The 22,596-nt window shown below is 35.1% G+C and overlaps 1 protein-coding gene across 1 annotated transcript in view; it reads right to left on the reverse strand.

Moving 5' to 3' along the window:
• LOC136027210 (pinin-like) overlaps positions 1-19,013 on the reverse strand; it is a 43,637-nt gene extending 24,624 nt beyond the window's left edge. Inside the window, exons 1-3 of the mRNA XM_065704238.1 lie at positions 18,823-19,013; positions 6,186-6,431; positions 1,688-1,769 (exon numbers count right to left, since the gene is read on the reverse strand). Coding sequence (XP_065560310.1) covers positions 1,688-1,769; positions 6,186-6,431; positions 18,823-18,917 — 423 coding nt within the window. The 5' untranslated portion in view covers positions 18,918-19,013. The remainder of the gene's footprint in view (positions 1-1,687; positions 1,770-6,185; positions 6,432-18,822) is intronic.
• Between the last annotated feature and the right edge of the window lie 3,583 nt (positions 19,014-22,596).

Consider the following 22,596-nt stretch of genomic DNA (forward strand, 5'->3'; position numbering starts at 1 on the left):
GCCACAATTAGTGATAAACATTTGAAAAGAGATGGGCAGAAGATTTTGAAAATGAGTTAAACGGTGATAAAGTTACAGGAAATGACGTAGAAAAAAACAAAAAAATTTGGTGACACTTTGGAAGTAAAGAGGGATTCATATTGCGAGTAAGAATTACACAGAGTACTAAGGGGTTAAACAATAATAGCGCCCAAGGTGCTGAGAGCATAGCGATTGAGTTTATTAAATAGGGTGGCTTTGCAGTGGTTGGTAATTATAGAAAAACTTTATTTAGACCCCTCAATAAGCCATGTGATAAGAATGAGTATGGTAATTTTAGAGGCATTAGCTTGGTTATCGTTGGAAGCAAATTAAATGGTATGATGATACATTTTAGAATAAGATGCTCCAGATATAGTTTTAAATGAATAACAGTGTGGTTTCCGGAAGAGAAGAGGATGCATCGGTCAAATCTTCATTCTTAACGATTGAGAAGTGCCTGAGTCATCATTCCCATTACTCCTAAATTTTAGAAATTATGAACAATCGTTTGATTCGGCTGACAGAAGAACTCTAGCGAAGCTGCTATCCTTAAATAATATACCAGATAAATAAATTGAAGTGATTATCCCTATTTAAGAGAATAGAATTCCTGAGGTTAAGGTGGGAAATGATGTTAATAGCTCGTTTCATATTGAATCAGGAGTTGCGCAAGATTGTATTTTATCCCCACTTACATGGATCACTTTGATGGACTTTGTCCTAGGGAGCACGACAGAGGCTATGAGAGGGCATGGAATCAAATGGGAAAGTCAAACTCTTATAGATTTTGATTATGCTGATGACTTGAGTGTCCTAGATGAAAATGTGAGCAACATAAATTATTTTTTCATGGTCTTGAGAGTTCAGGGCGCAAAAATAGGTTTGAAAGTTAACGTTAAGAAGACCAAGTCGCTTACACAAGGAATAAGTAAAGGTGAAGATGTGATGTTGGGTATCGAGAAGATCAATCAAGTGGATAGCTCCACTTACCACGGTAATATCATTAGTAGCGGTGGTGGATATTTGAAGATGTTGTAAGTAGAAAAGCTATGAAACAAAGTTGAAAAAAGTTTAGAAGAATAGGAAGAAAAATCTGCAAACCGAGATTAGAATATTATTAGAACAAGATTAATGATGATAGTAGTCAAGTCTAGTTCTGAGACGTGGGTGCTCCAAAAGACAGAGGAGGATTTTTTTTCTAGAGGAATTGTCCACGGATTCTTTTGGCTATAGGCCTGACTGACCATATTTCAAACATTAATCTGTACAAAAAGCGTGGTTCTATCCTGCTTTCAAGGGTGGTATGGCTTGGACACATTTTAGAGATGAAGGGTAACAGATTGCCGACGATCGTCCTTTTCAGTCAACCGTCTAAGGTCAAACGAAAAGCAGGTTGTTTTTTAATGGGCTGGGTGGAGATCGTAACGATGGATTTCATGGGACTGGATTTCATGGGAACTTCTAGGGATGGTGTAAAAAGGGAGGCTCTGAATCGATTGGAGCGGAGGAGGGTGCGTAGCTGTATTAGCTTCTAGCGACAGGGTACTACAGTGAGTTGTTAGGAGCAGTAGTTCATTTCATGTGTAGTTTTCTGTACTACTTACCCAAAAAAGCAACTAGTCTATTTGGGCTTTGAATATAACATAGTAGGAACATATTAACTTACACGCACGTCAGGAAGGTCTCTATTTTTCAGGTTTCTGTTAGATGTCCTACCACTGTCATCAGATTCTCCATACTTGGCGCGTCTAAAAAAAAAAGAAAAAAAGAAAAAGAAAACCCACTCTCAAAAGTAAATCACAAGATTCGCACCGATAACCTTTTTATTTAACTTTCGACTATTCCATCAAAAAAAAATTTTCTGATTCCCTCCTTTGAACTACATCTGGTTTTTGAGTGTATGTATATTACTGATCATTGCATTGATTTTTGTTTGACAGAAAAAAATTTGCGGCTTCACTCTAATTTTTGTTTAATATTAATATGGCTGGTATTGTTGACTGGTTGGTAATGAAACATCCTGAACAATTTTGGATTATAAACTCCATAAATTAGTAAATGCTTAAAAAGAGGAAACGCTTCACTATTAGTCATTATATGCTGTTGCTCTTTCTTAAAAAATAGCAGAGTTAATCATCTCTTCTGAACAAGACACTGCAATAGCAAGATTATCACTCGATTAAAACCAGAAATTATATTTATTCGACTCTCAGTCGCTTCCTGGTTAACTGTATCTTAAGTTCATTAATTATCACTCGATTTAAACCAGAAATTATATTTATTCGACCCTCAGAGTCGCTTCCTGGTTAACTGCATCTTAGCACATTCCCTAATGCTTACTCGCAAATATAGAAGTTTGCTGATTTTTAACTTTGCGCTACTAGATTGGCATTGTGTGGCATTATGATGCCACACAACTGTTTATAAGACTGTTTATAAGAGATAAACGCGAGAAATAGCTTGAATGAACAAAACCAGCGAAGCTTTATACATTTTGCCTAGTGCCATATTTAGAGATTAGGGGGAGGGGGATTGGGGTGCAGTTAATCTGGAAGCGACTCTTACCATTCAATAAATAGAGATTTTTTTAATGGAATGCAAGAATTTTTTTATAGAGTTTCATCCAGAAAAGAGGATAGGATAAACTGCACTGATACTGAAGGAAGTTAAAAAGACGCAAAAAAAAAACTTTACCTTTAGCATAGGCCTATATCCAGGCTAAAGGGAGGGGGAAGGAGGGATGCAAAGGATCTAAAATTAAAACATAAAATTGGTAATCTTAATGCAGGATTCTCCTTCTAATTTAGATGCAATAACAGTTCAGTGTATCCCCAATTCTAAACTAAACACTATACTAACGAAATTCTTACTTCATGGCATTCAAGGAATAACTTTGTGTTGGATTAAAAGGATTACTTTCAATTTAACTGCATCTGAGTACCCCCCCCCCCCTATTGCCTGAATACAGCCCTAGACTATTTACAGGAATTGCCCCCCCCCCTAGCAGCTGCGCATCCTTAAATATTACCCCAGCTCCCCATACCCAATCTAGAGCTTAGACTTGACCTACTTGACTTAATGCTCCTGCCGAAATGCTTTCGGCGTCGAGAGTGATGCTACATGATGCCTCCATTTGGACCGGTCTCTTGCAAGGATGTGGACATCCTCCTGAATATTTGCCATGACTAAGAAGGCACCTATCGTGTCCTTCCATCTGGTTGGGGGACGACTCTTGGGCGTTTTCCGCCGTGCAGCACGGGATCAAAGTCAAGAATCGTTCGTGCGGGAGTGGTAGAGGTCCTAGCTAATCAGGTCCCAGGCCTAGGGTCGGTTGGGCTTGCAACCCCCCACCCGAACCTAATTGCAACGAATAGTTATAGCTTAGACGTCCATCTAAATTATTCTCCCCTGATAACTGACATAACTCTGATACAAAACGACAACTGATACAAAACGGCAAGTGCTAAAGTACTTGCAAGCTCTAGTTTCCAAAGACTAGCTAACCCTTATGGAAACACCCATCTATAAAAATAATGGGCCTATTCCATAGTTTGGGGGATGAAAGGCCTAGTCGTCCCCCATGGTCCTGTATGGCACATGAGTTGCCAGGGTTGTGTCCACAAAGCACCCTAAGAGAATGGACGTAATCCAAGTAAGTAGGAATCAAAAGTTTGCAGATTTTGTTGGTTGATATTATTTTGTGTTCTTATTTCTCATCAACAGCTGGTTAAAATCAGAGGCGCCATTTGGACCAAATCTTAGGGTGGGCATGAACTCCATCTTGCCCCCCCCCCCCGACTCACTTCGTCTCAAGTAATCATCTAGGAAATGGGCATTTGACAGAACTCGAGAATTTTATTATGTATCTTACCTACTTTCAAAGTTTACAATGATTAATAGCAAATAGCGTATTACCCCAAGGGTCGTCAAGTAATTACGCTCTTTGGTTAATAGACATGCAGTAATTTCAAATCAATTGGACAGAATGGATTATGCTGGACATAATGGATTATTATGGCCGGCAAAGGGCCCTTTATGGTGGAAGCTTGGGCCCCCTGGAAAATCTGGGGTGGACATCTGTCCACCCCTGACCCCCCCCCCCCCAAATGGCACCTCTGGTTAAAATGTTAAATAAAACTAATTTGAAATCTCTGAATTGTGCTATGAGAAGCAGTTAAAGAAAGAATATTAATGAACTATATGAAATATCAGCTACTTTTATTGTACTCATACATGAAAGGACTGGTTTCGGGGATAGTGGGGGAGGTGAACGGATTGGAAGAAAATGTGATGTTTCGAAAATATAGGAAATTATCGAGTAGAGATTCTGGGGAGGCCTGAAAGAGGAGCTTCTGTTTGCACGAGAAAGTAGTCACACCTAGTTCGAAAATACTCCACAGCAATTAATTATGCATAATTTTATTTGACAAAAAAATTACAATATGGATAAACAGAAAATTACCAGAACCTAAAGGCTCTTTTGGTCTCAAATCACAGACCACGCCAAGACAATTCGTATTTTATCCCTTTCTAAACCATATTTGCTTAAAAAAGACATCCTGTTGTGTCAAATTTTTTCAACGCTGCTATTATTATACATGTATTCTAACCTTTGTGCGGATAAAGCACACTTGCAGGAATTTATTTAAGAGAATTGACATTTAACAAAATGAAAGAAAAGACTAGATATACATGAATAATAAAGTGAATCATGACAATAGCAGTAATTTTTTCTGTTTGGGGTATGGCAAATCTTTGCAAATTTTTGATCAGATATGAACACAGGGAGCTTTTTAAAGGAGGAGGCGATATTTAAAGGGGATAAAACTTTGACTGAAAACAAATAATAGGCGGAGCTCATTTGGCATGGGACTGATCCATAAGTTTTCAGTACTTCAATGCCTGGCCGGAACCATTCTTCTGTCAATCGTTCAATTTCTTCGAAAATCTGTGTGCTACTTTGCAGAAAAACTTACAGTTCAATTTGGCAATTTTCTGACTCATAGAGGCAGTGCCAAATCTTGATTTGGGGCGAAGTTTCCACTCTAATTCTCACTTATATATCATGGAAAAAAGCGTTCAAAGCTGTCTGGCTAAAAAAAAGAACAAGAAAAAAAATCCTACCACCTACCATGTCTCAACCTGAGGCTCCATTAGGCCTGGGTCCCTCTTCTTTTGCTCCCCCCCTCTCAACGGCTCTGTAGACTATGGTATAGATATAATATACTAGCTGTTGGGGTGGCGCTTCGCGCCACCCCAACACCTAGTTGGTGGGGGCGCTTCGCGCCCCCCAAGCCCCCCCCCCCCGCGACAATTATATGTTGCATGTTCAAGAGTCAGTAAACCTGACAATCTATTTATATGCACAGACAATGGGACAGCCAAGAATGTTGTATATTCGCAAGTTTTACGTAGTTAAAAATATATATATATATCTATCTATATTCACAGGTGGGACACAGGGACACAACTACAATGGCGCGTAACGACTTACGCGCTCAGGGGGCTTGGGGGGCGCGAATATATATATATATATATATATATATATATATATATATATATATATATATATATATATATATATATATATATATATATATATATATATATATATATATATATATATATATATATATATATATATATATATATATATATATATATATATATATATATATATATATATATATATATATATATATATATATATATATACCAAGTACAACTGAATTTTGTGACAGCAAATAAGACAGTGGGGGGCGGGTAAGGTCTTGCCAAAAACAACGAAATTTTTCCCTTAAGGGAGGAAGGAGAGTCTAATACTTCAAGCAAATATGTTTTAAATACTGACATGTATACAAAAATAGTATAGAAAAATCTATAGGACCAAGGAATATAGCAAAAGAAAAAAATATTCTCGTGTTACTGAATTAGGTTTAAACAACATTTTTAAACTATAATTACTGCTTTTCGGTAGGGGCTTAAAAAGTGGCGGTTCTAGGCCTGGGCAGGGGGTAGCTGATATCCCCCAGTTTTTCTGACATCTAATATTAAATTCCCTTTATTTTATATAAAAGTTATACCTGTGATATACCTTGCACCCCAGATTATGAGGTCTGATACCGCAACTGGGCCTAAAGAACAAAATGAAGACCAAAACTAACCTGGACTCTATTACAGGGGGTAATTCATCAGACAAATCACTGTATCTTTTTTGTCTTTTACCAGAAAGATCAGTAAAAGATGGCACAACTCGCTTTCCACTTAGCCTTTTACGGAGGTCTGATTCATTTGCAGAGCTATGTTGAGTATAAATTTTCTCACTTTCTGAGGCAATTATTTCACCTTCTTCTCCCTTTATTCGCTTGTGCTGTTGAAATGATCCATTTTTACCGGAGTCTTGATAACCCCTGAAAACAAGAAACTCATAAAATTACAAACAAGAGGAATTTACACTAACTTTTCAAAATGAACTTTAAATTTTTATCTTTAAAATTTTATCTTAAATTTTTATCTTTAAAGTTTTATCTTCATTTTAAAAGTTAACTGTCCAGACAAAATGATTCGTCTGATATTTTAGCTAAGTAGCCCTCAAAGAAAACCCTATTCTTATTGATTTTGGTTCTCGTCTCCCCCAAAAAGTGATCATTAAAAAAATCCATTCAGATATAACTCTGGTGCATCAGGTTTCCGTATAAAACATAGTAAGACGGTTGCAACTTTCTTCCTTGCTGTGAGATGAAGTTTTGGGCATTTTCATTTGATTGCCGCTTATACACAATTGAATTGTACACAATTCATAAAATCTAAACTCTTTGGGAGAAAGGGAGCATAGGCATAACGATCGTAATCCAGTGTTGCTAACACGATACGATTGTACCATTTGGGTAAAATTTAGACGTCCTGGTACAAAGCGGTACATATAAAAATTTACCAGTTCATAAGTTGCGAAGGTTATTCTCCTTCCGGTTCATTACTCAGTCTTTGCTTTGACGATATTCTATGATACAAGACCGAATGAAACTTCCGTCAATACTATTCTTGAAGGTTCCAAAATTGGGTTATGCATTTTCTTAAACCTGTTTTCTTTTGTAAAATAAGTTGTTTTTTATATAAAGTAAATAACTTCGAAGACCACACTGCCTTTCCATGACGAAAGTAAAACAGTTCAAAATAGGGATGATACCTTTTTATTGACAGTGAAATATAAAATTATTTAACTGGATATTTCGAACACATATACAGTGTTCATCATCAGCAGTAAAACTGCCGATTTTACTGCTGATGATGAACACTGTATATGTGTTCGAAATATCCAGTTAAATAATTTTATATTTCACTGTCAATAAAAAGGTATCATCCCTATTTTGAACTGTTTTACTTTCGATATAAAGTAAAGGAGCGCCAATTCATGAAAATATATATAAGAGGGTAGGGGAAGGGCAAGTAACTTTTTTTTTAATGAAGATTAATGCAAAAAAACACATAAAAAATTTCTTTACATATATTTTTGTGACTCTTACGAATCAAACAATATTCTCTTTTTTTTTGGGGGGGGGGTCAAACTCAATAGCCTCCCTCCCATCCTGGACACGCGGTCGAGGCAGACACGTACGATTTTAGTCTTGAGGGGGGTATGCATTTAGAAGTGAGAAATAACTTCTTAAAACGGACAATCATACAAAAACTTTAGAAGTTGGAGGAGAAATCACAGAAAACTCAACATGTTTAGGATGCTACCTTCCTGAACTTTTATTCCTTCGTGTGTGCCTTATTAACCATTAATGAGCCAATCTATTCCCTTTGACATTCCCGCCAAAGAAGAGAGTAAGTAATTATTGCCAAAATTCTCGTTTTTGTATATAAAAAAAAACCTTTCTTCTGACACATTTTGAAACTCCTTATTTTCATATGTGTCATTTTGTAAACCTGGAAATTTTATTTTCTGTTTAGTATTATTTTGCCGTTTACTATACCCTGTAGCATTTTTTTTATCAGCACCCCAACATGGGAACGAGATGTTTCAGCCTCTGCACTTATCAGGGATACCAATTGGAGGGGGATAAGTGACCTCAGTAGTTTAAAAAACGTCTTTTCCTTTGTGTCTTCCTTAAAAAAAAGATAAGAAATATACTTATCCCCTTCCATCCCTACAATTTAGTTAAATAAAAAAAAGTTTTTTTAAATGAAAGTAAGGGGCGACATTAAAACTTAAAACGAACAGAAATTACTCCGTATATGAAAGGGGCTTTTCCTCCTCAACGCTTCACTCTTTACGCTAAAGTTTGACTCTTTCTCTTAACTCTACTTTTTAAAACAGTAAGAAACAAGAGGGAAAACAATATTTTGAAAAAAGTAGGCTGTCTTGATTCTTGAAACCCTAAAACAGGTCATCCTATCTGTATTACCCTGTTTGAACAATACTTACACAGTAAGCAAACTGGACAAAAGGGAACTTAGCAAGAACAACAACTTTCGAAAAATAAAATAATTTTCTTGACAGTTAGCACACAAAATTGACTTTTTTAAAATCAGATCTGGTTTAAAGTTTCAGGCCATGTAGATGCCACAATTACAACTTCTGGACCAAGAGAGCCCCAATTAAAAGGGAAAAGAAATTAAGGACACAAGTGTGGTTGCATTGATTTATGATGTCCTCTTTTAAAAGAAAAAAACAAACAAACAAACAATACAATTCTTTTTAATAAGTGACCTTGACAAAGATGTCCATTTATTTTGTGTTTATTACAAAATCTTTCAATCAAAACCAAATATATCATGAATGTAACATAAAAACTTTTATCTAAGATAAATCAAGATTTGAGATATGTGGATATTCAAAGATATAAATAGCAACAGAGACAACACTGCCTTTCCATAATAAACATCTACAACAAGAAGAAAAATAAGGAATTCTTTTGCCTAGACATTTCAACATTTAAATGAATATTTCAACCCTACATCCAAGGGCTGTCCCCAGCACAACATAAATATATAAAAGAAAAGAGACTAACAATAACATACAACCTTGAAAACTAAATGAAAAATTTCAAAACAGTCCCAGCATTCTTACTTCAGTGAAGTTCAACCAGAATTCTGGTTGACTACAGGACTCTGGTTAAACTGTACTTATATCAATTCAATCATATATATTTAAACAAAAAACACATTATTATATGTACATAATCTGCCAGGAAAGCACAAAAAGTGCTTGACTAGGGCAGAAACTTAACTAAAGAATAATTAAACAATCAACAAACAGAAACGAGTCGACTGGATTTATCAACAAGAGAAAAAAAGGGGATGGTGACAAAGAGAAAGAGAAGAAAAAAAGAAAACTTAAAGAAAAAAAGACTGCACAAGATTCAAATCTAAACAGTATTTCTGTTTGCTTGAAGGTAATAAGGTTATTTGAGTTCCGGATTTCCAAGGGGATTAAATTCCAAATGGCTGGTGCAAAAAATTTAATTGAAAAAGAAGCTCTTTTTGTTGACGGTGTCTTGTGGACAATGTCACATGAATTTCGCGTTTCGTAAGTATGCAAATCTTAATTTAAAGTGAATTTTCAAATGATGATGGAAGTAGGTTGTTAAGACATTTAAAACAAAAAGTTGCAATCAGAAAATCTTTACATCAAATCAAAATCTACACATCAAATATTTTAGTAAGTTTAAAATGGAGGTTAATGCTATCTGAATGCTGAAGAGATGATATAATTTCAATGGCCTTATTTTGGATGATCTGGATTCTCTTATAACGTGAGATGAAGTTGCTTGCCCATATAGAGCATCCACAAGACAAATGGAGATAAAAAATTAGAATGATAAATCATTTTCAGGATTTCTTTTTTTAGGGGAATGGAATTTAAGACGGTGGATAACTCCAAGGGACCTTGAAAGTCTGTTACCAATCAATATAGCACGTTCTTTCCACGAAATATTCTCATCAATAATAAATCCAATATATCTAGTGTTTTTTACTGGATATTATGCAACAAATTCTTGTCTCCTATTTCCACTATTAGCAAATCTATGAATAACACAATCAACACTTAAAACAAAATGATAGAGAGCATGAAGAAGGACAAGTCAGGTGAGGCTTTCCTCAATCATTTTATTTCTTAGATATGTTTTTATCATTTTATGGTTTTAGATATGTTTTAATCATTTCATTTGAAGGATGCAACACTGACAGGAAGGGTCTGGAGGATCTGCAAGAGTGCTGAAATATTTGGGAAAATATCAGTATTGCAGTTGTGTTTTTGTAAACATTCCCCTGGCCTTTCAGGTATTCTACCTGTGCCTGCATTGCTTTCCCTCAGACAACGCCACAAAGTTCTCCACATTATGACTTCTATAGTCAAGGCAGACTCACAAACTGACTTCAACTGTTGTTTTTTCAATTTATATACAATTTATTGGCAAGATGATACTGAGCTTAAAAGTGCCTAGTACAGAAAAATTGCTTTCTTAGTCAAAAATGATTATGTCCATCAGAGGATTAGAAACTGACTATAATATTCCTCATGTGAACTGAATGTCACATTCTTCCAATCTGTTTGCTTTCTCACTATCCTTAGGACTATTATTTCTAAACCTAGCTCAACTCGTACTTTAATTTGGCAACATTATATTTTTTAACTCATTTTCACTCTCCCAATACTTGGGATTCAGCTGGGTAAAAAGATCCTTAACATGGCTTGCTGCAGACAAAAGGTCCAAGCTCTTCTTCTGAAATAGCCAGCTGAGTGGCAAAATCAGTCTATAAATGCTACTAACAGGGTTTGGATAGGTCAGTTCATTTCAAATTATAGGCTCTGTCCTATTTTTATAGGATTTTCTGAGCCCAAATATGGGATTCAGAAGTCTTCAAGATCAGATCTGTGGTAGATAGCATGGGATGCATGGTCACAAAGTTTTTGCATTTTTTTTTTATTTATTTCAAATGTAAATTGTATAAATAGTAAAAAACAGTAAAAAATTAGACACACATAAAATGCCAACGATTGACTGATACAGGTAAAATACTTGGAATCACTCTTGCTACCTCTTGCAATCAATTTGGATATGAGGTCAGGTTTTTCTCTTTGCAAAAGACTGCTCCATTCTTGCAGATTCCACTATCTGCTCTCTTTCACTTGTTCTGGACTTCACAGTTCATTCAAGCAAAGAAACAGCTAGGGCAATGTCTATGGAACTCTTGGTCTTGGCAGACCTCTTCATTCTGTTGATTTCTTTCCTCTGGAAGTAGAGTATCTGCTACTGTTCTCTTTTCTTGGTCTAAGTTTTTTCCTTGTGCTTTCCAGGTCTTCTATTTCTTTCTTTTTGTTGTGGACCTCCTGCAAGTTCTCCTTGTTGTCTTCTTTGAAAGCTGCTTTCTCCTTGTTGGATAGCTCTTCTTTTTTCTTTTCATCTAGATATTGTTGATACCAAGACCATGTGAAATGTGTAAAATTCAACAGTTTTTTTTTGTAACGACAGACTGTTCTGAATTTCCTCCATAAAGTCTCAATGGGTCATATACCATGAGTCTTGCATCTAGAATGTTTATTATTCTAGAATGTCTGACTATTAATGTCTGAAGATCTTGCATCTTCAGACATTAATGCCTGGTCTTCACCACAAATCCTACCAGAACGTGAGAACCCACGCCCAACATCTGCACTACCATGGAATAATGTCAGCACTACTTTGATAAGCATGGTAAGTTCCAGGTATTTGGTGTCCTCACGCTCATTTACCAATGCAAAATAATGCCTCCAAAAATGATTGACCCATGCAGCCTGGGCAACATCTGAGGTTACTCCAATCACAATCTTGTGTGCCATAGCTGCTACGTCTGCAATACTTCTCCTTTTCCAGAGGACATTTGTTCAAAATATGGCAAATACCCACAGTAAAATGTTTTTGCACATTGACATAGAAAATGGCCTTGTTTCTCACTGTTGCTTTCTCATGGAAAGCTTGTTCTACATTTTTTTAAGCTATGGGCTGTTCTGCAAATTTTTTAGCAAGGCTCAACATTTCTGGTGAGAAATCTTCAGTCTCAGTCATGAAATCTGGAGTAAAAACACATCTGCAAAGCATCACAACTAGTCTTTTGATCTCTTATTGTTGAACATGAATGAGCAGTTCTTCTTTCTGGAACAGTTGGGTGAAACTCATAAACAGTTCTGCTGAGGCTAGAACACACTTGAGTTGGGCCTTCATCATCACACTTCTGATATAAGCCACAATCTTCAGAAATTTGGGAGTGGACAGAAATTTCTTCAGTTTTTTCTCTCAAGGCACAAAGTTCAGGAGGTACTCTAAGATTCCTGGCAACTGCTGCATGATTCTAGCAAGGGCACGTCTGATTGTCAGCCAGTGGCTTGGGACATGCTTTACAAAAGCATTCTCTGGCACCCTTACTTTCTTTTGGCACTTTGGATAATCTTCACAATGTGCAGGCCAGCCGTCATAATATGAATGCACAAGAATAACTAAGTCAGAACTTTCTTCTCCAAAGACCTGAAGACCTTTCAAGAAAGTGTTATGAATTTTATGGATGTTGCAAGTATCAACATTAAACATTCCCTTTCCTTTCACTTTGTTTTTTTTTTTGGCATTTAACTAATTCCAAATGTTTTTGTTGATATTTGGTCTGTCACTTCCAAGCATGATCAGTTTTTCAAGTGGCAGCTGATTCTGCTCAATGGCTGACATAATTTTCCTATACAGGTCATGGTCACTTGTCATGCAGCCCATAAAACTTGTGCATATATGTCTGCTCTAGATTTTATTTCTGTATGAGGACCAATATTGAACACATATCTGTAACTCTTTCATACCAGTGTTGTTGGTTGTCTCATCATATTCTAGTACAAAATATGACTGAATGTCCTACACTAGCATTTGTTTACAGTAAGGATGAAGTGCATTGGTGATCAGATAGATGAGTTTCTTTGCACATAGGGACATTCCATTGGACATCTTACTAGGGAACATTGCACGGAAGGTTGCAACAATATGGTCTGAAGAGTTAGCAGAGATGGAACTCTATACTGTCTGAAGTACCCATATTAACTCAGCTTTATAGGCAGCATCATGCTCACAAAACATGTTTGTCCAAACTAATGATCTATCCTTGGTTGTTTCATCAACTTGAGATTGTCTGGTCAGGTGAAGCTGTAGTGGATGTAGTTGAGCAGTAACTGTGGCATTGTGTTCTGCAGCATTATAAGTGGCATCATGCTCACAAAACGTTTGTGTCAAACTAATGGTTTGTCCTTAGTTGTTTTATCAACTTGAGATTGTCTGGTCAATCTGAAGCTGTAGTGAAAGTAGTTGAGCAGTAACTGTGGCTTTGTGTTCAGCAGATCACACATGTTGGCTTAGCTGTATAGCACATCCATCAGTGCTTAAGTCCAAACAATTTTAATTGTAGCCCAAGAGATCAAAGAAAATCCAACATGGCATTTGTAAGCATTTCTATTTTAATGTTTACATTGAAGTTCCCAATGCTGTCCAAGTAACATGTTTTGTGTAGGTCTTAAAAACCAACAAAATCCTCATGTTTTGTGCAATTTTAGCAAAGATAATATTTAATTATGACTTTTGCAACACATCTGTTGTTTCATCAACATCACATTGTAGAACTTGACAGAATGAACATATACATGAATTTCTTTAAGAATCCCTTTGGCACAACATCCAATTAATTCATTCTGCATTGTTTTGCTTATATGAGTAGCATTTGCACCTGAACTTTACAATAATTTTTTTAGAAGTGATGTCACTACATAAACATAGTACCTTAAAAGCTCCCATCAGGTGACACTAAACATACTGGACAATTTCCTACAGACTTATGGCTGACAGATCAAGTATCATTAAATCTTTTTCAAACCTGCATTGACTTCATAATCAAGTGACATAAATCTATTGATAGAACTTTTTGCTGATGCCAAGGGGGGAGGGTCATCAAGTGGATAACAATGGAAGGAAACATGATAACCTGATTCATAAAAACATGCTGTATATTATGAAGCAAGATTTTGGTTGTTCAAGTGTTTTTTTAGTCTTGTACAAACCTAGGGTAAGACTCTCATGGTTTGACTCCCTAATACACAGCCAGATATCCTGATTAAAAGTATCTTTTCTATACATAAACAACTTGCTCCTTATGTACATAGGTTTAGGTAGTTTAAACTGATTGTTAGTTAGGACTAGACTAGTTGAGATTCACTGACTACAGTCTTGGGAAACTTCTGATTTTTCAGCACTTTAGATTAGACAAACATTACCTCTATAACATAGTCTATTTAAATATAACTATTCTATCTCATAACACTCGTCTTAGATTAAATATGTCCAAAATTTGCCCTTTCTTTGACTTTGATACTTTTACCTAAGTTGAAGATCCTGTGTCTAAGATTAAGTTTTGAATGAGTAACCAAGACTAGGCTTAATTGCTGTCTATCAGTATGCCAATATTTGAAATTGATAATGTTGTATAAGGAAAAGAGAAATCACCAATGCAACAGCACAAACACATTAAAAAAAAAATAATAAAAAAAAAATAAAGGAAGACAGAAGGAGAAAAGGAAGACTGATTTCCTACATTAGTGATTAATATAGATCAGCACTTGAATGAGGCCTTAACCCTACTCATCCATACAATCACATAGGTCAAACAGCAGAGCCATACACAATCAACCATAAAGAATAATCCATGGACTGGCAGTCATGTCGTCAATAAGTATAGGTTGCCATTTACCAAACAATAAAAACAATAAAGACAAATAATTCAGAGGCAACAACCCAACACAAGGGCTCATCAGGAGAATACACACTTGCCTATATGGTTTTGGCACTTTAAATTCTCTAGCCAGGCAAGTGGCATGCCTACCATAAATTACCTAAAGTATCCCTGCATTAGGTATCACCCCCAAAATATATACCTATGAAAAAACAAGCAAATGTAGAACAACCAAGTAACACCAAAACAAGCTTATCCTACCTTAGTTCTGGCTCTCATATATTTAAGTTACCAATTCACAATCTGTATTAAAACTAAACAATTATGCAAGGTTTTTCACTATGTCAAAATTTCTCTATTAATGTAAGTGTGACCTAGATAAAAATCAAGGAAATGAATGTAAAACAAAATCATCTGAAACAACAATATATGCAAAATCTTCCAGAAATCCACTGTCAAAAATAGGGACACACCAAACTCAGTAACAAGGAAAATCAAAATTAACCAAAGATTTCTCTAAGTATTTCCAGATAATTCTTTTGATATTTATTTAAAAGTTTGTTATAATGAACACTAATTTTTTTAAATTGCCAAGTTGATTTATTTGCAGAAAAACCTCTTAAAATCGATTTTTAGCATAAGATTTTACATCTATTTTTAAAATCAATATAATTACTACAAATCCTTGCATATCTAAGTAACTGTGAGAAAAATGCCCAATATGTGATATTTGAGTGTATATTACTTTCAGGGAATGGGAAATTAATCACTTCAAAATTGAAATCATCTATTTTATTATACATTTTAAAACTTAATCTATTATTATCAGAAATATTAATATTTAAATCTATGAAATAATCTTCTAGACCAGCACCATGACTACATTCAAGAGTAAGCTCTGATGGATATACATTTTTTGAAATATCAATGAGTTCCTTACAATTTAAAAACAAAATATCATCTAAATATCTTTTATTATTTGACAAAACATGTTTTAAATTATTTGGATTATTCTTATCCATCATATAATTATATTCAAGTTGACTTAAAAACAAGTCAGCTATAAATGGGCTGGCATTCCCCCCCCCCATGGGAGTTCCCATGATTTGCTTGTACAAATTACCATTAAATGTTATATAAGTATTATATAAAACAAATTCTAATAAATCAAAAATGATACCTAAGCTGTAACATCTCAAGTTAACTGTAGTCTTAAAGCAGTTTGTCCATATAGCTTTTTCATTATAAGTGTATATTTTTAAGAACCTCTTACTAGATAAAAGGAAAGATTTCTTGATAACCATTTTTAAATTATCTAAAACTACATTAAGTGATAAATTAGTAAACATTGTTGCAAAATCGAAAGACTCAACTCTTTTATGTGAAACCATTGTTAAAGAATCTATCACCTGCAATGAATTATTAACACTCCAATATGGATTAAAATTTGAAATTTTTTTAATACCAGAACAATAGGTTTTAAGTTTATTTATAATTTCCTTTAAAATTAAAGAGAGGTCAGTAGCAGCAATGTGGGTTGGACATTTAGCTGCTCCAGCAATAAACTGTGGTTTAGGTGGATTCTTATGAGATTTTACAGTCCAATATAGGAAAGGGAACTTTTTATCATTGTTATTAATTTTAATCTTAAATTTCTTAAAAAGTGTTTCTTCAGTTTTTTCAATTAAATTCTCATCCTCTAAATTTACCTTTTTGTAAACATTAGTTGTGCATAAATCCCTTTTTAAGACACCACAATACAGCTCCTGACAAATTATGGCAAAATTATTATTAGCTTTATCCACCAGCACAATTACAAATTCATTCTGTAGATTAGCAATTGCTTGTTTTATCTTAGCATTATAAATAATGATTTATTGTTACTATTTTTTAAGTTAGAATATATTTTATTTCATATTCTACTAATAATTAAATTCTTCCAACTTTGAAAATGCACTTTATTTTTATTCTCTTTCTTACACCACTTAACAATAAATAAATCAAAATCATTTTCCAAGCTATCAAGAATACTTGATGGTTTCACACGATGAGAAAGATGGAAATTAGCCCCTTTATTCATTATAATTTGAAGATCATCTTGCTTTATTACTGACAAGTCCCCTGTCATAACATGTTTGTAAGTGGGATTCACAAATGGGCCAAGTTGCTAACAGTTACAAACAGGTTTCCAATTTATATCACTATCCAATCTTTTAAGTATTAAATTATAATTAAAAATCATTTGCCCAAAAGTTTTAGAAAATTTAGAAGTTAAAACTGGACAATTATTATAATTCAGATTACTAGGAGGGGTCTGTTTCACAACCTGCTGATTTAAAATTTCCAGTAAATTAATATCTTCAATCTGCTTACAAGTAAAATTAATGGGTAGATATAATCTGTTGTCCTTATTACCAATCTTATCAAACTTTTTCTTTTTTGAAATAAATTTTGCTTTAGTTAAAATGCAAATTGCATTGCATATTACTTTAGAATTATATTCAAGAGCTGTATTATTCTTAACAATCCAGAAAAGCTTGATTAAATTCCTCTTGGATAAATCATTTAGACATTTTATTACAGAAATCATACTCCTAGATTCAAGTAGCTGGCAAAGATCTATAGAAAACACATGTAAATCTAATTCATTTTTTTTATTATTCTTCCTATGTCCTCTTGACCATTTTTTACATTTAGTAGAACAAGTAAAAGAAGGATGGTCCATTAGACCATCAATACATTCAACAACAACATGAGACATGTCACCATATTTTGCTACATCATCATTTAGCCCAAAAGGATAAGCTGTACCAAGAGTATGGATCCAGAAATCCTCCTGTTTATGTAGTCTATTATTTTTCTCTTCTTTATTTAAATTTTCTAAAATTGTGACAGTTATATCTGATATGGAACACATACCACTATTACAATGTTGAACTAGATAGTTATTAGTTTTTTCTTTATTAACTGTTGTCTTGTGTCCAGAAAATCTTTTATATATATTATTAGTTGTTTCCCCCACATATTGTAGAAAGCATTTATTATATTCTAATATGTAACTTACATCACTTGTTTTACAATTAACATTACCATGTAACTTGCATGCACAATTTTTATTATACAATGTACTCTAAACAGAAGTCCATGGGAAAAATAATCTTGGCAAAGAAAACAACAACTCTTGCACTTACTAACTTTCAAAAAATCATTCTGAGGCTAATATTCATATTTTGTTGCATTAAAATTTTTTAAAAATAAATCCAAATCAAGTAAAACTACTGCAAACTCACCATTATGGAGTTATCATATATTTGCACATTAGGGGGGGGGGGGTAAAGCATAGCACATATTAAATACAGCAATGGTTAGTTTAAATATTTAATATATGCTATGCTTTACCCCACCCCCTAATGTGTAAATAAATAGCCCAAATTTGTTTCTAAACTATTACAGATTTGTGATTTCAAATATCCAATCAACATAAATGGAAATGATTGCAATTCCATATGGACAAATACAAGAATATTTGGGCCAGAATTACTCTATAACAGTGAGTTTGTGGAAGATTTGCAAGAGAGAAAAGATGTTCCAAAAGTCAATGGATCTATTAACAATGCTTTCATGACCCATGTTTGGGTAATACTAACATTGACCCTTATATGATTTGTCAAGGACTTTGACAAATTTAATGGTTGAGAAGTTGACTTTCTAGGTGGTAAATTAGAGATTTAACCATTAAAATAGTCATTAGCTGTCTGATTAGTGGATATTTTATCCTATATCCTAGAGCTATACATGGAATCATCAGGGTGCAGGGTGTAATAATTACTATTATTTTAATCATCTGCAAAGGGAATATTTTAAACTTTGGGCTCACAATGGAAATTGAGAGAACAATTAATTATTGAACTAAGAAGCAGTAAAAAATAGGCAGCAAATGATCTATTCTCATTTTTCCAAACTAAATTATGTCGTAAATAGTAGATTTACCAAATGCTTTGTCTAGGCTTTAATAACTAAGCCTGGCCAGATAGGCCTATTAAACAATTAACAAATACCTACACTCTTTTGCTCCTTCCAATACTATCATCAACAAACTTGAGTCTTTCTTGGGCACTGGCTAACTCAGCTTTTATGGTGCCAATAGTCGGTATCATATTAATATCTGAATTTAATCCTAGGCTACTATTCTTTTTTCCTAACAACCAGGTTGCTGTTGTAGCTAGAGTGAAAAAACGCCATCTTCTTCTTGTTCTTCTTGTTGATTGGTTTTCTGGAGACGCAAGTGCATAATCTCCATAAAAACGTCATCTATTGTAATGTTTGTATTTGTCTATCAGGGTAAATTAAAATCTTCCTCTTTATTTTCGCAGATTCCAGGATCAGCTGAACCCCAGCGACCGATAAATATTATCTGCAAATCAGACCCCAAGAAGGTTTTGTACCGTATTTGCGTAAGTTACGTCAAATTTTTCAGTTCTCTTTGGTGTTTGACCAGTGAACAACTAATTGAATTTAGGCCGGATTAAATCTGTATTTGTTCGGAATAAATAACGAGTGAAATTCTTTTGAACTTGTAATTGAAACTTGTTAGATAAATTTACAAACTTATATGTGATTACGGTTTAAGGATTATTTGTGAATTGTAACTGTGAGTTAGTATTCAGCATTACTATCACCTGAGTCATGTATTGAAATATTTGGATTACTTGCAAATAGCTGAATTACTTGTCCCACTCAAAGATAAGATATTATTTATTCTTATTGCATTCATTCAGCCAGCGCAAATCACTTCATAATTGTGCTTATTGAGAACTTCTCTGTGGATATACCTTTTTTGCTTATTTGTTTTTGGAATGATACCAAGTCGTGAGCAAAATTTGCTTACCATGGACAATTGGAACACCAATCCGCTTTATTATTGCCCAGTTTTGAACTTTGCTCAATACAATCTCGATGAGGGGTTGTATCATCAGTCGTTTGTGAAATACGCTAGTAATTTTTTCCCGTATTAAGACGTTCTTGGTGCTAAGAAACTTTTATATAGCAATTGCTTCCCAAATGAGCATATACCTCGTCGTTCAGGACCCAGTGCTAAGAATAGTTGATTGTCGGAGATTATCGCTACTCTTTCTCGCTGTTCTGCAGAAAATTTTGATATTCCAGAGCTCATGATCAAATCCCCCTCTGAAGTCCCCAGCATTCTGGCGTCAGCTTATTCTATCCTTACCGCCAAAGTCAACCAGTACCTGGATCAGCTAAAATCGCCTGCTCGCCTCAATAGTCCAGCAACGTCTATAAATAGCTCTTTGGTCTCGGATAGTAAGGGTACCAATCGCAAACCCTCGTACGCTGTCGCTCTTAAATATCCACCTCCAGAAATAAGAAACCCCATTTCTCGCAAGGAAAAGCTTGATTCTTTTGCCGGTCATGACGGAATTATGTTGGTAAAGTCCGATCCGGTAAGGAAAAGATGGGTTTTTGTCAAGCGGGATAAAGTTTCCACCAATTCTCTTGCGGCATCTTCTGTTGCAAGCTATCCAAATATTCTTGCTAAAGTGATCGATCGCAAACCTCTTAAAGCAATCAAAAGACTTCTGAATAGTGTTTCTAGCAGTATTCTCATCTCTGCAATTCCTGGTCTTGTTGACGCCACCCAGATTGGCTTTTCTCATACATTCCGTTTAGAGTTCCTTGATTCCGCTGCACTAAAATCTGCCATCGCTACAGGTCTGTACTTGAGTTATGAGTCTTTTAAAATATGGAAATACAAAGAACGGCCCAGACGGTGTCTTAGATGCCAAAGTATCCATCATTCGTTAGCTCACTGCCCATGTGCCCCGAATGAGATGAAGTGTTCTAAATTTTCTGGATGTCATTCCAAAACTAAAAACAATCCTTGCTTAGAGGCTCCGAAATGTGCCAACTGAGGCGAAGCTCATGTTTCCTATTGTATGAATTGCCCCGTGATCAAACGCGCTCTGAACTCTGCTCCAAAATGAACCAAGCCACTATTTTAAGTTTTGCTTCTCTCAATATTAATGGCAAAAAAAAGACTTATTAATTAATGGATATTAGTCCATGATATAGTGTTCTTGCAAGAACATCTTCTGACCAAATCAAAACTTTCTAGCCTAAAGTCATCTTCTGTCCACCATTTTTTTTTTGCAAGAGGCCAAGAAAACTAGAAGCCGCCTTTCCGGTGGTCTAGCAATTTTCTTCCATTCCCCATCAAAGCCCTCTGTGATTCATTGTGATGATAACATCTTAGTGATTCAATGTGACAATGACAATACCACCTTTATAAACGTTTACTTACCTTGCGATAGACGCTCTCTAGCATCGTTCACATCTTTCGCTAAATGTTGTTCCAGTTTTAAAGTATCTACTCGAAAGTCTACGTTTGAAAGACCTTAATTGGGTTATAGCTAGTGACCTTAACTGTGACATTCTTGGTACCTCCGATAGGTCAATCTTCTTGCTAGAATCACTTCCTAGCAGATATCACGTTGCAGATAAGAGCCTCCCATTCATGTATATTCATAACAGAGGCTGTGCAAAATCGAACCTGGATCATGTGATCACTTCTAGTTCCAGCTTATTATCATCGATTGTCAGGGCAAACAAAGTGAAGATTGATGACGGTCACCTTATTCTTAGCTGTAATTTGTGGGATCGTGATAATGTCCCCTATAACTTGCTACGCTAACTGCTTTACTGTCGACCATAAAAGTACCATATCACCTGCTGTAAACTTCAGTTTCCTCGCCTTCAAGTGGAGTTGACCTAAATTGTTATTATTATCAAATTGTTCCTTAAATTTGCTTCCAAAGCTGCAGTACCTGTAGATAAAGTTCGGATTGGTACAAGAAAGCCTAATTGGAAGGTTGATCCCGAAGAAAAACATGCTAAGTAAAAAGCCAAATTTAGGCTAAGTATTTGGATATCATGTGACCAACCATCGTTCGGAGCTGTGTTCTCTGTGAAACAAAAGTGTAAACTTGAATATAAGGCCAGTTTGAAGAGAGCATACTGGAATGCATGGCCAGGCCCCACTAATAAGGCCTCCTGGAATAAGGTTATTAATAGTGAGAAATGTTCTACATCTGCCCTATCTTGTCTCCAGCTACCTAATTTTGTTGATCATTATAAGTGTGTGTTCAGTGTATTTAATATTTTTCTTCAGTCTTTTTATTATAAGTTGCTTAAACCGCTATCACCATACCGTCTCCTGCAGGCTCACGTCCAGCCTGTAGCAATATCTAAAATTCGCCGGGCTTTAAGAAAAATTAAGCGTTCAAATAGCCTTGATGGCGACGGCCTTTCTTACCGATTTTTTGCTTGTGATTGTCCTGCTCTACTTAACCATCTACATATATTTTTCCAGTCTTGCTTAGCGCAGTCGTTCATTCCTGATTGTTTCCTTTATGGCCGTGTAACGTCCATTCAAAAGCGAGGCAAGGACCCCACGTCATGTGTAAATTATCGTCCTATTACACTATCGTGTTTTTTAAGTAAGTTGCTTGAACATTTATTACTACCAGAAATTGAGTCAAATTGTGATTTTAAGCCTTTTCCAGTTTGGTTTTCGGAAAGTTTCGGTTGCTACCATGTACATCATGTTTTAAGCCGACTCGTGAAAGATACCGTAAAAACTAAAATGTCTCTATACTGTCTTACTGTTGACATTTCTGGGGCCTCCGACAATATTGTGCACTCTCAGGCTCCATTTTCCTTTGCGTCTTCAGGTGTTAATCCTTCTGAACTATGTTTATTGTCTTCTTGGTAGTCAAAGTCTAACATTCAAATTACTTGGAATGGCCAAATATCTGACCC

This window comes from Artemia franciscana, chromosome 5, assembly GCF_032884065.1.
Source record: "Artemia franciscana chromosome 5, ASM3288406v1, whole genome shotgun sequence".
Classification (NCBI taxonomy): Eukaryota; Metazoa; Arthropoda; class Branchiopoda; order Anostraca; family Artemiidae; genus Artemia; species Artemia franciscana.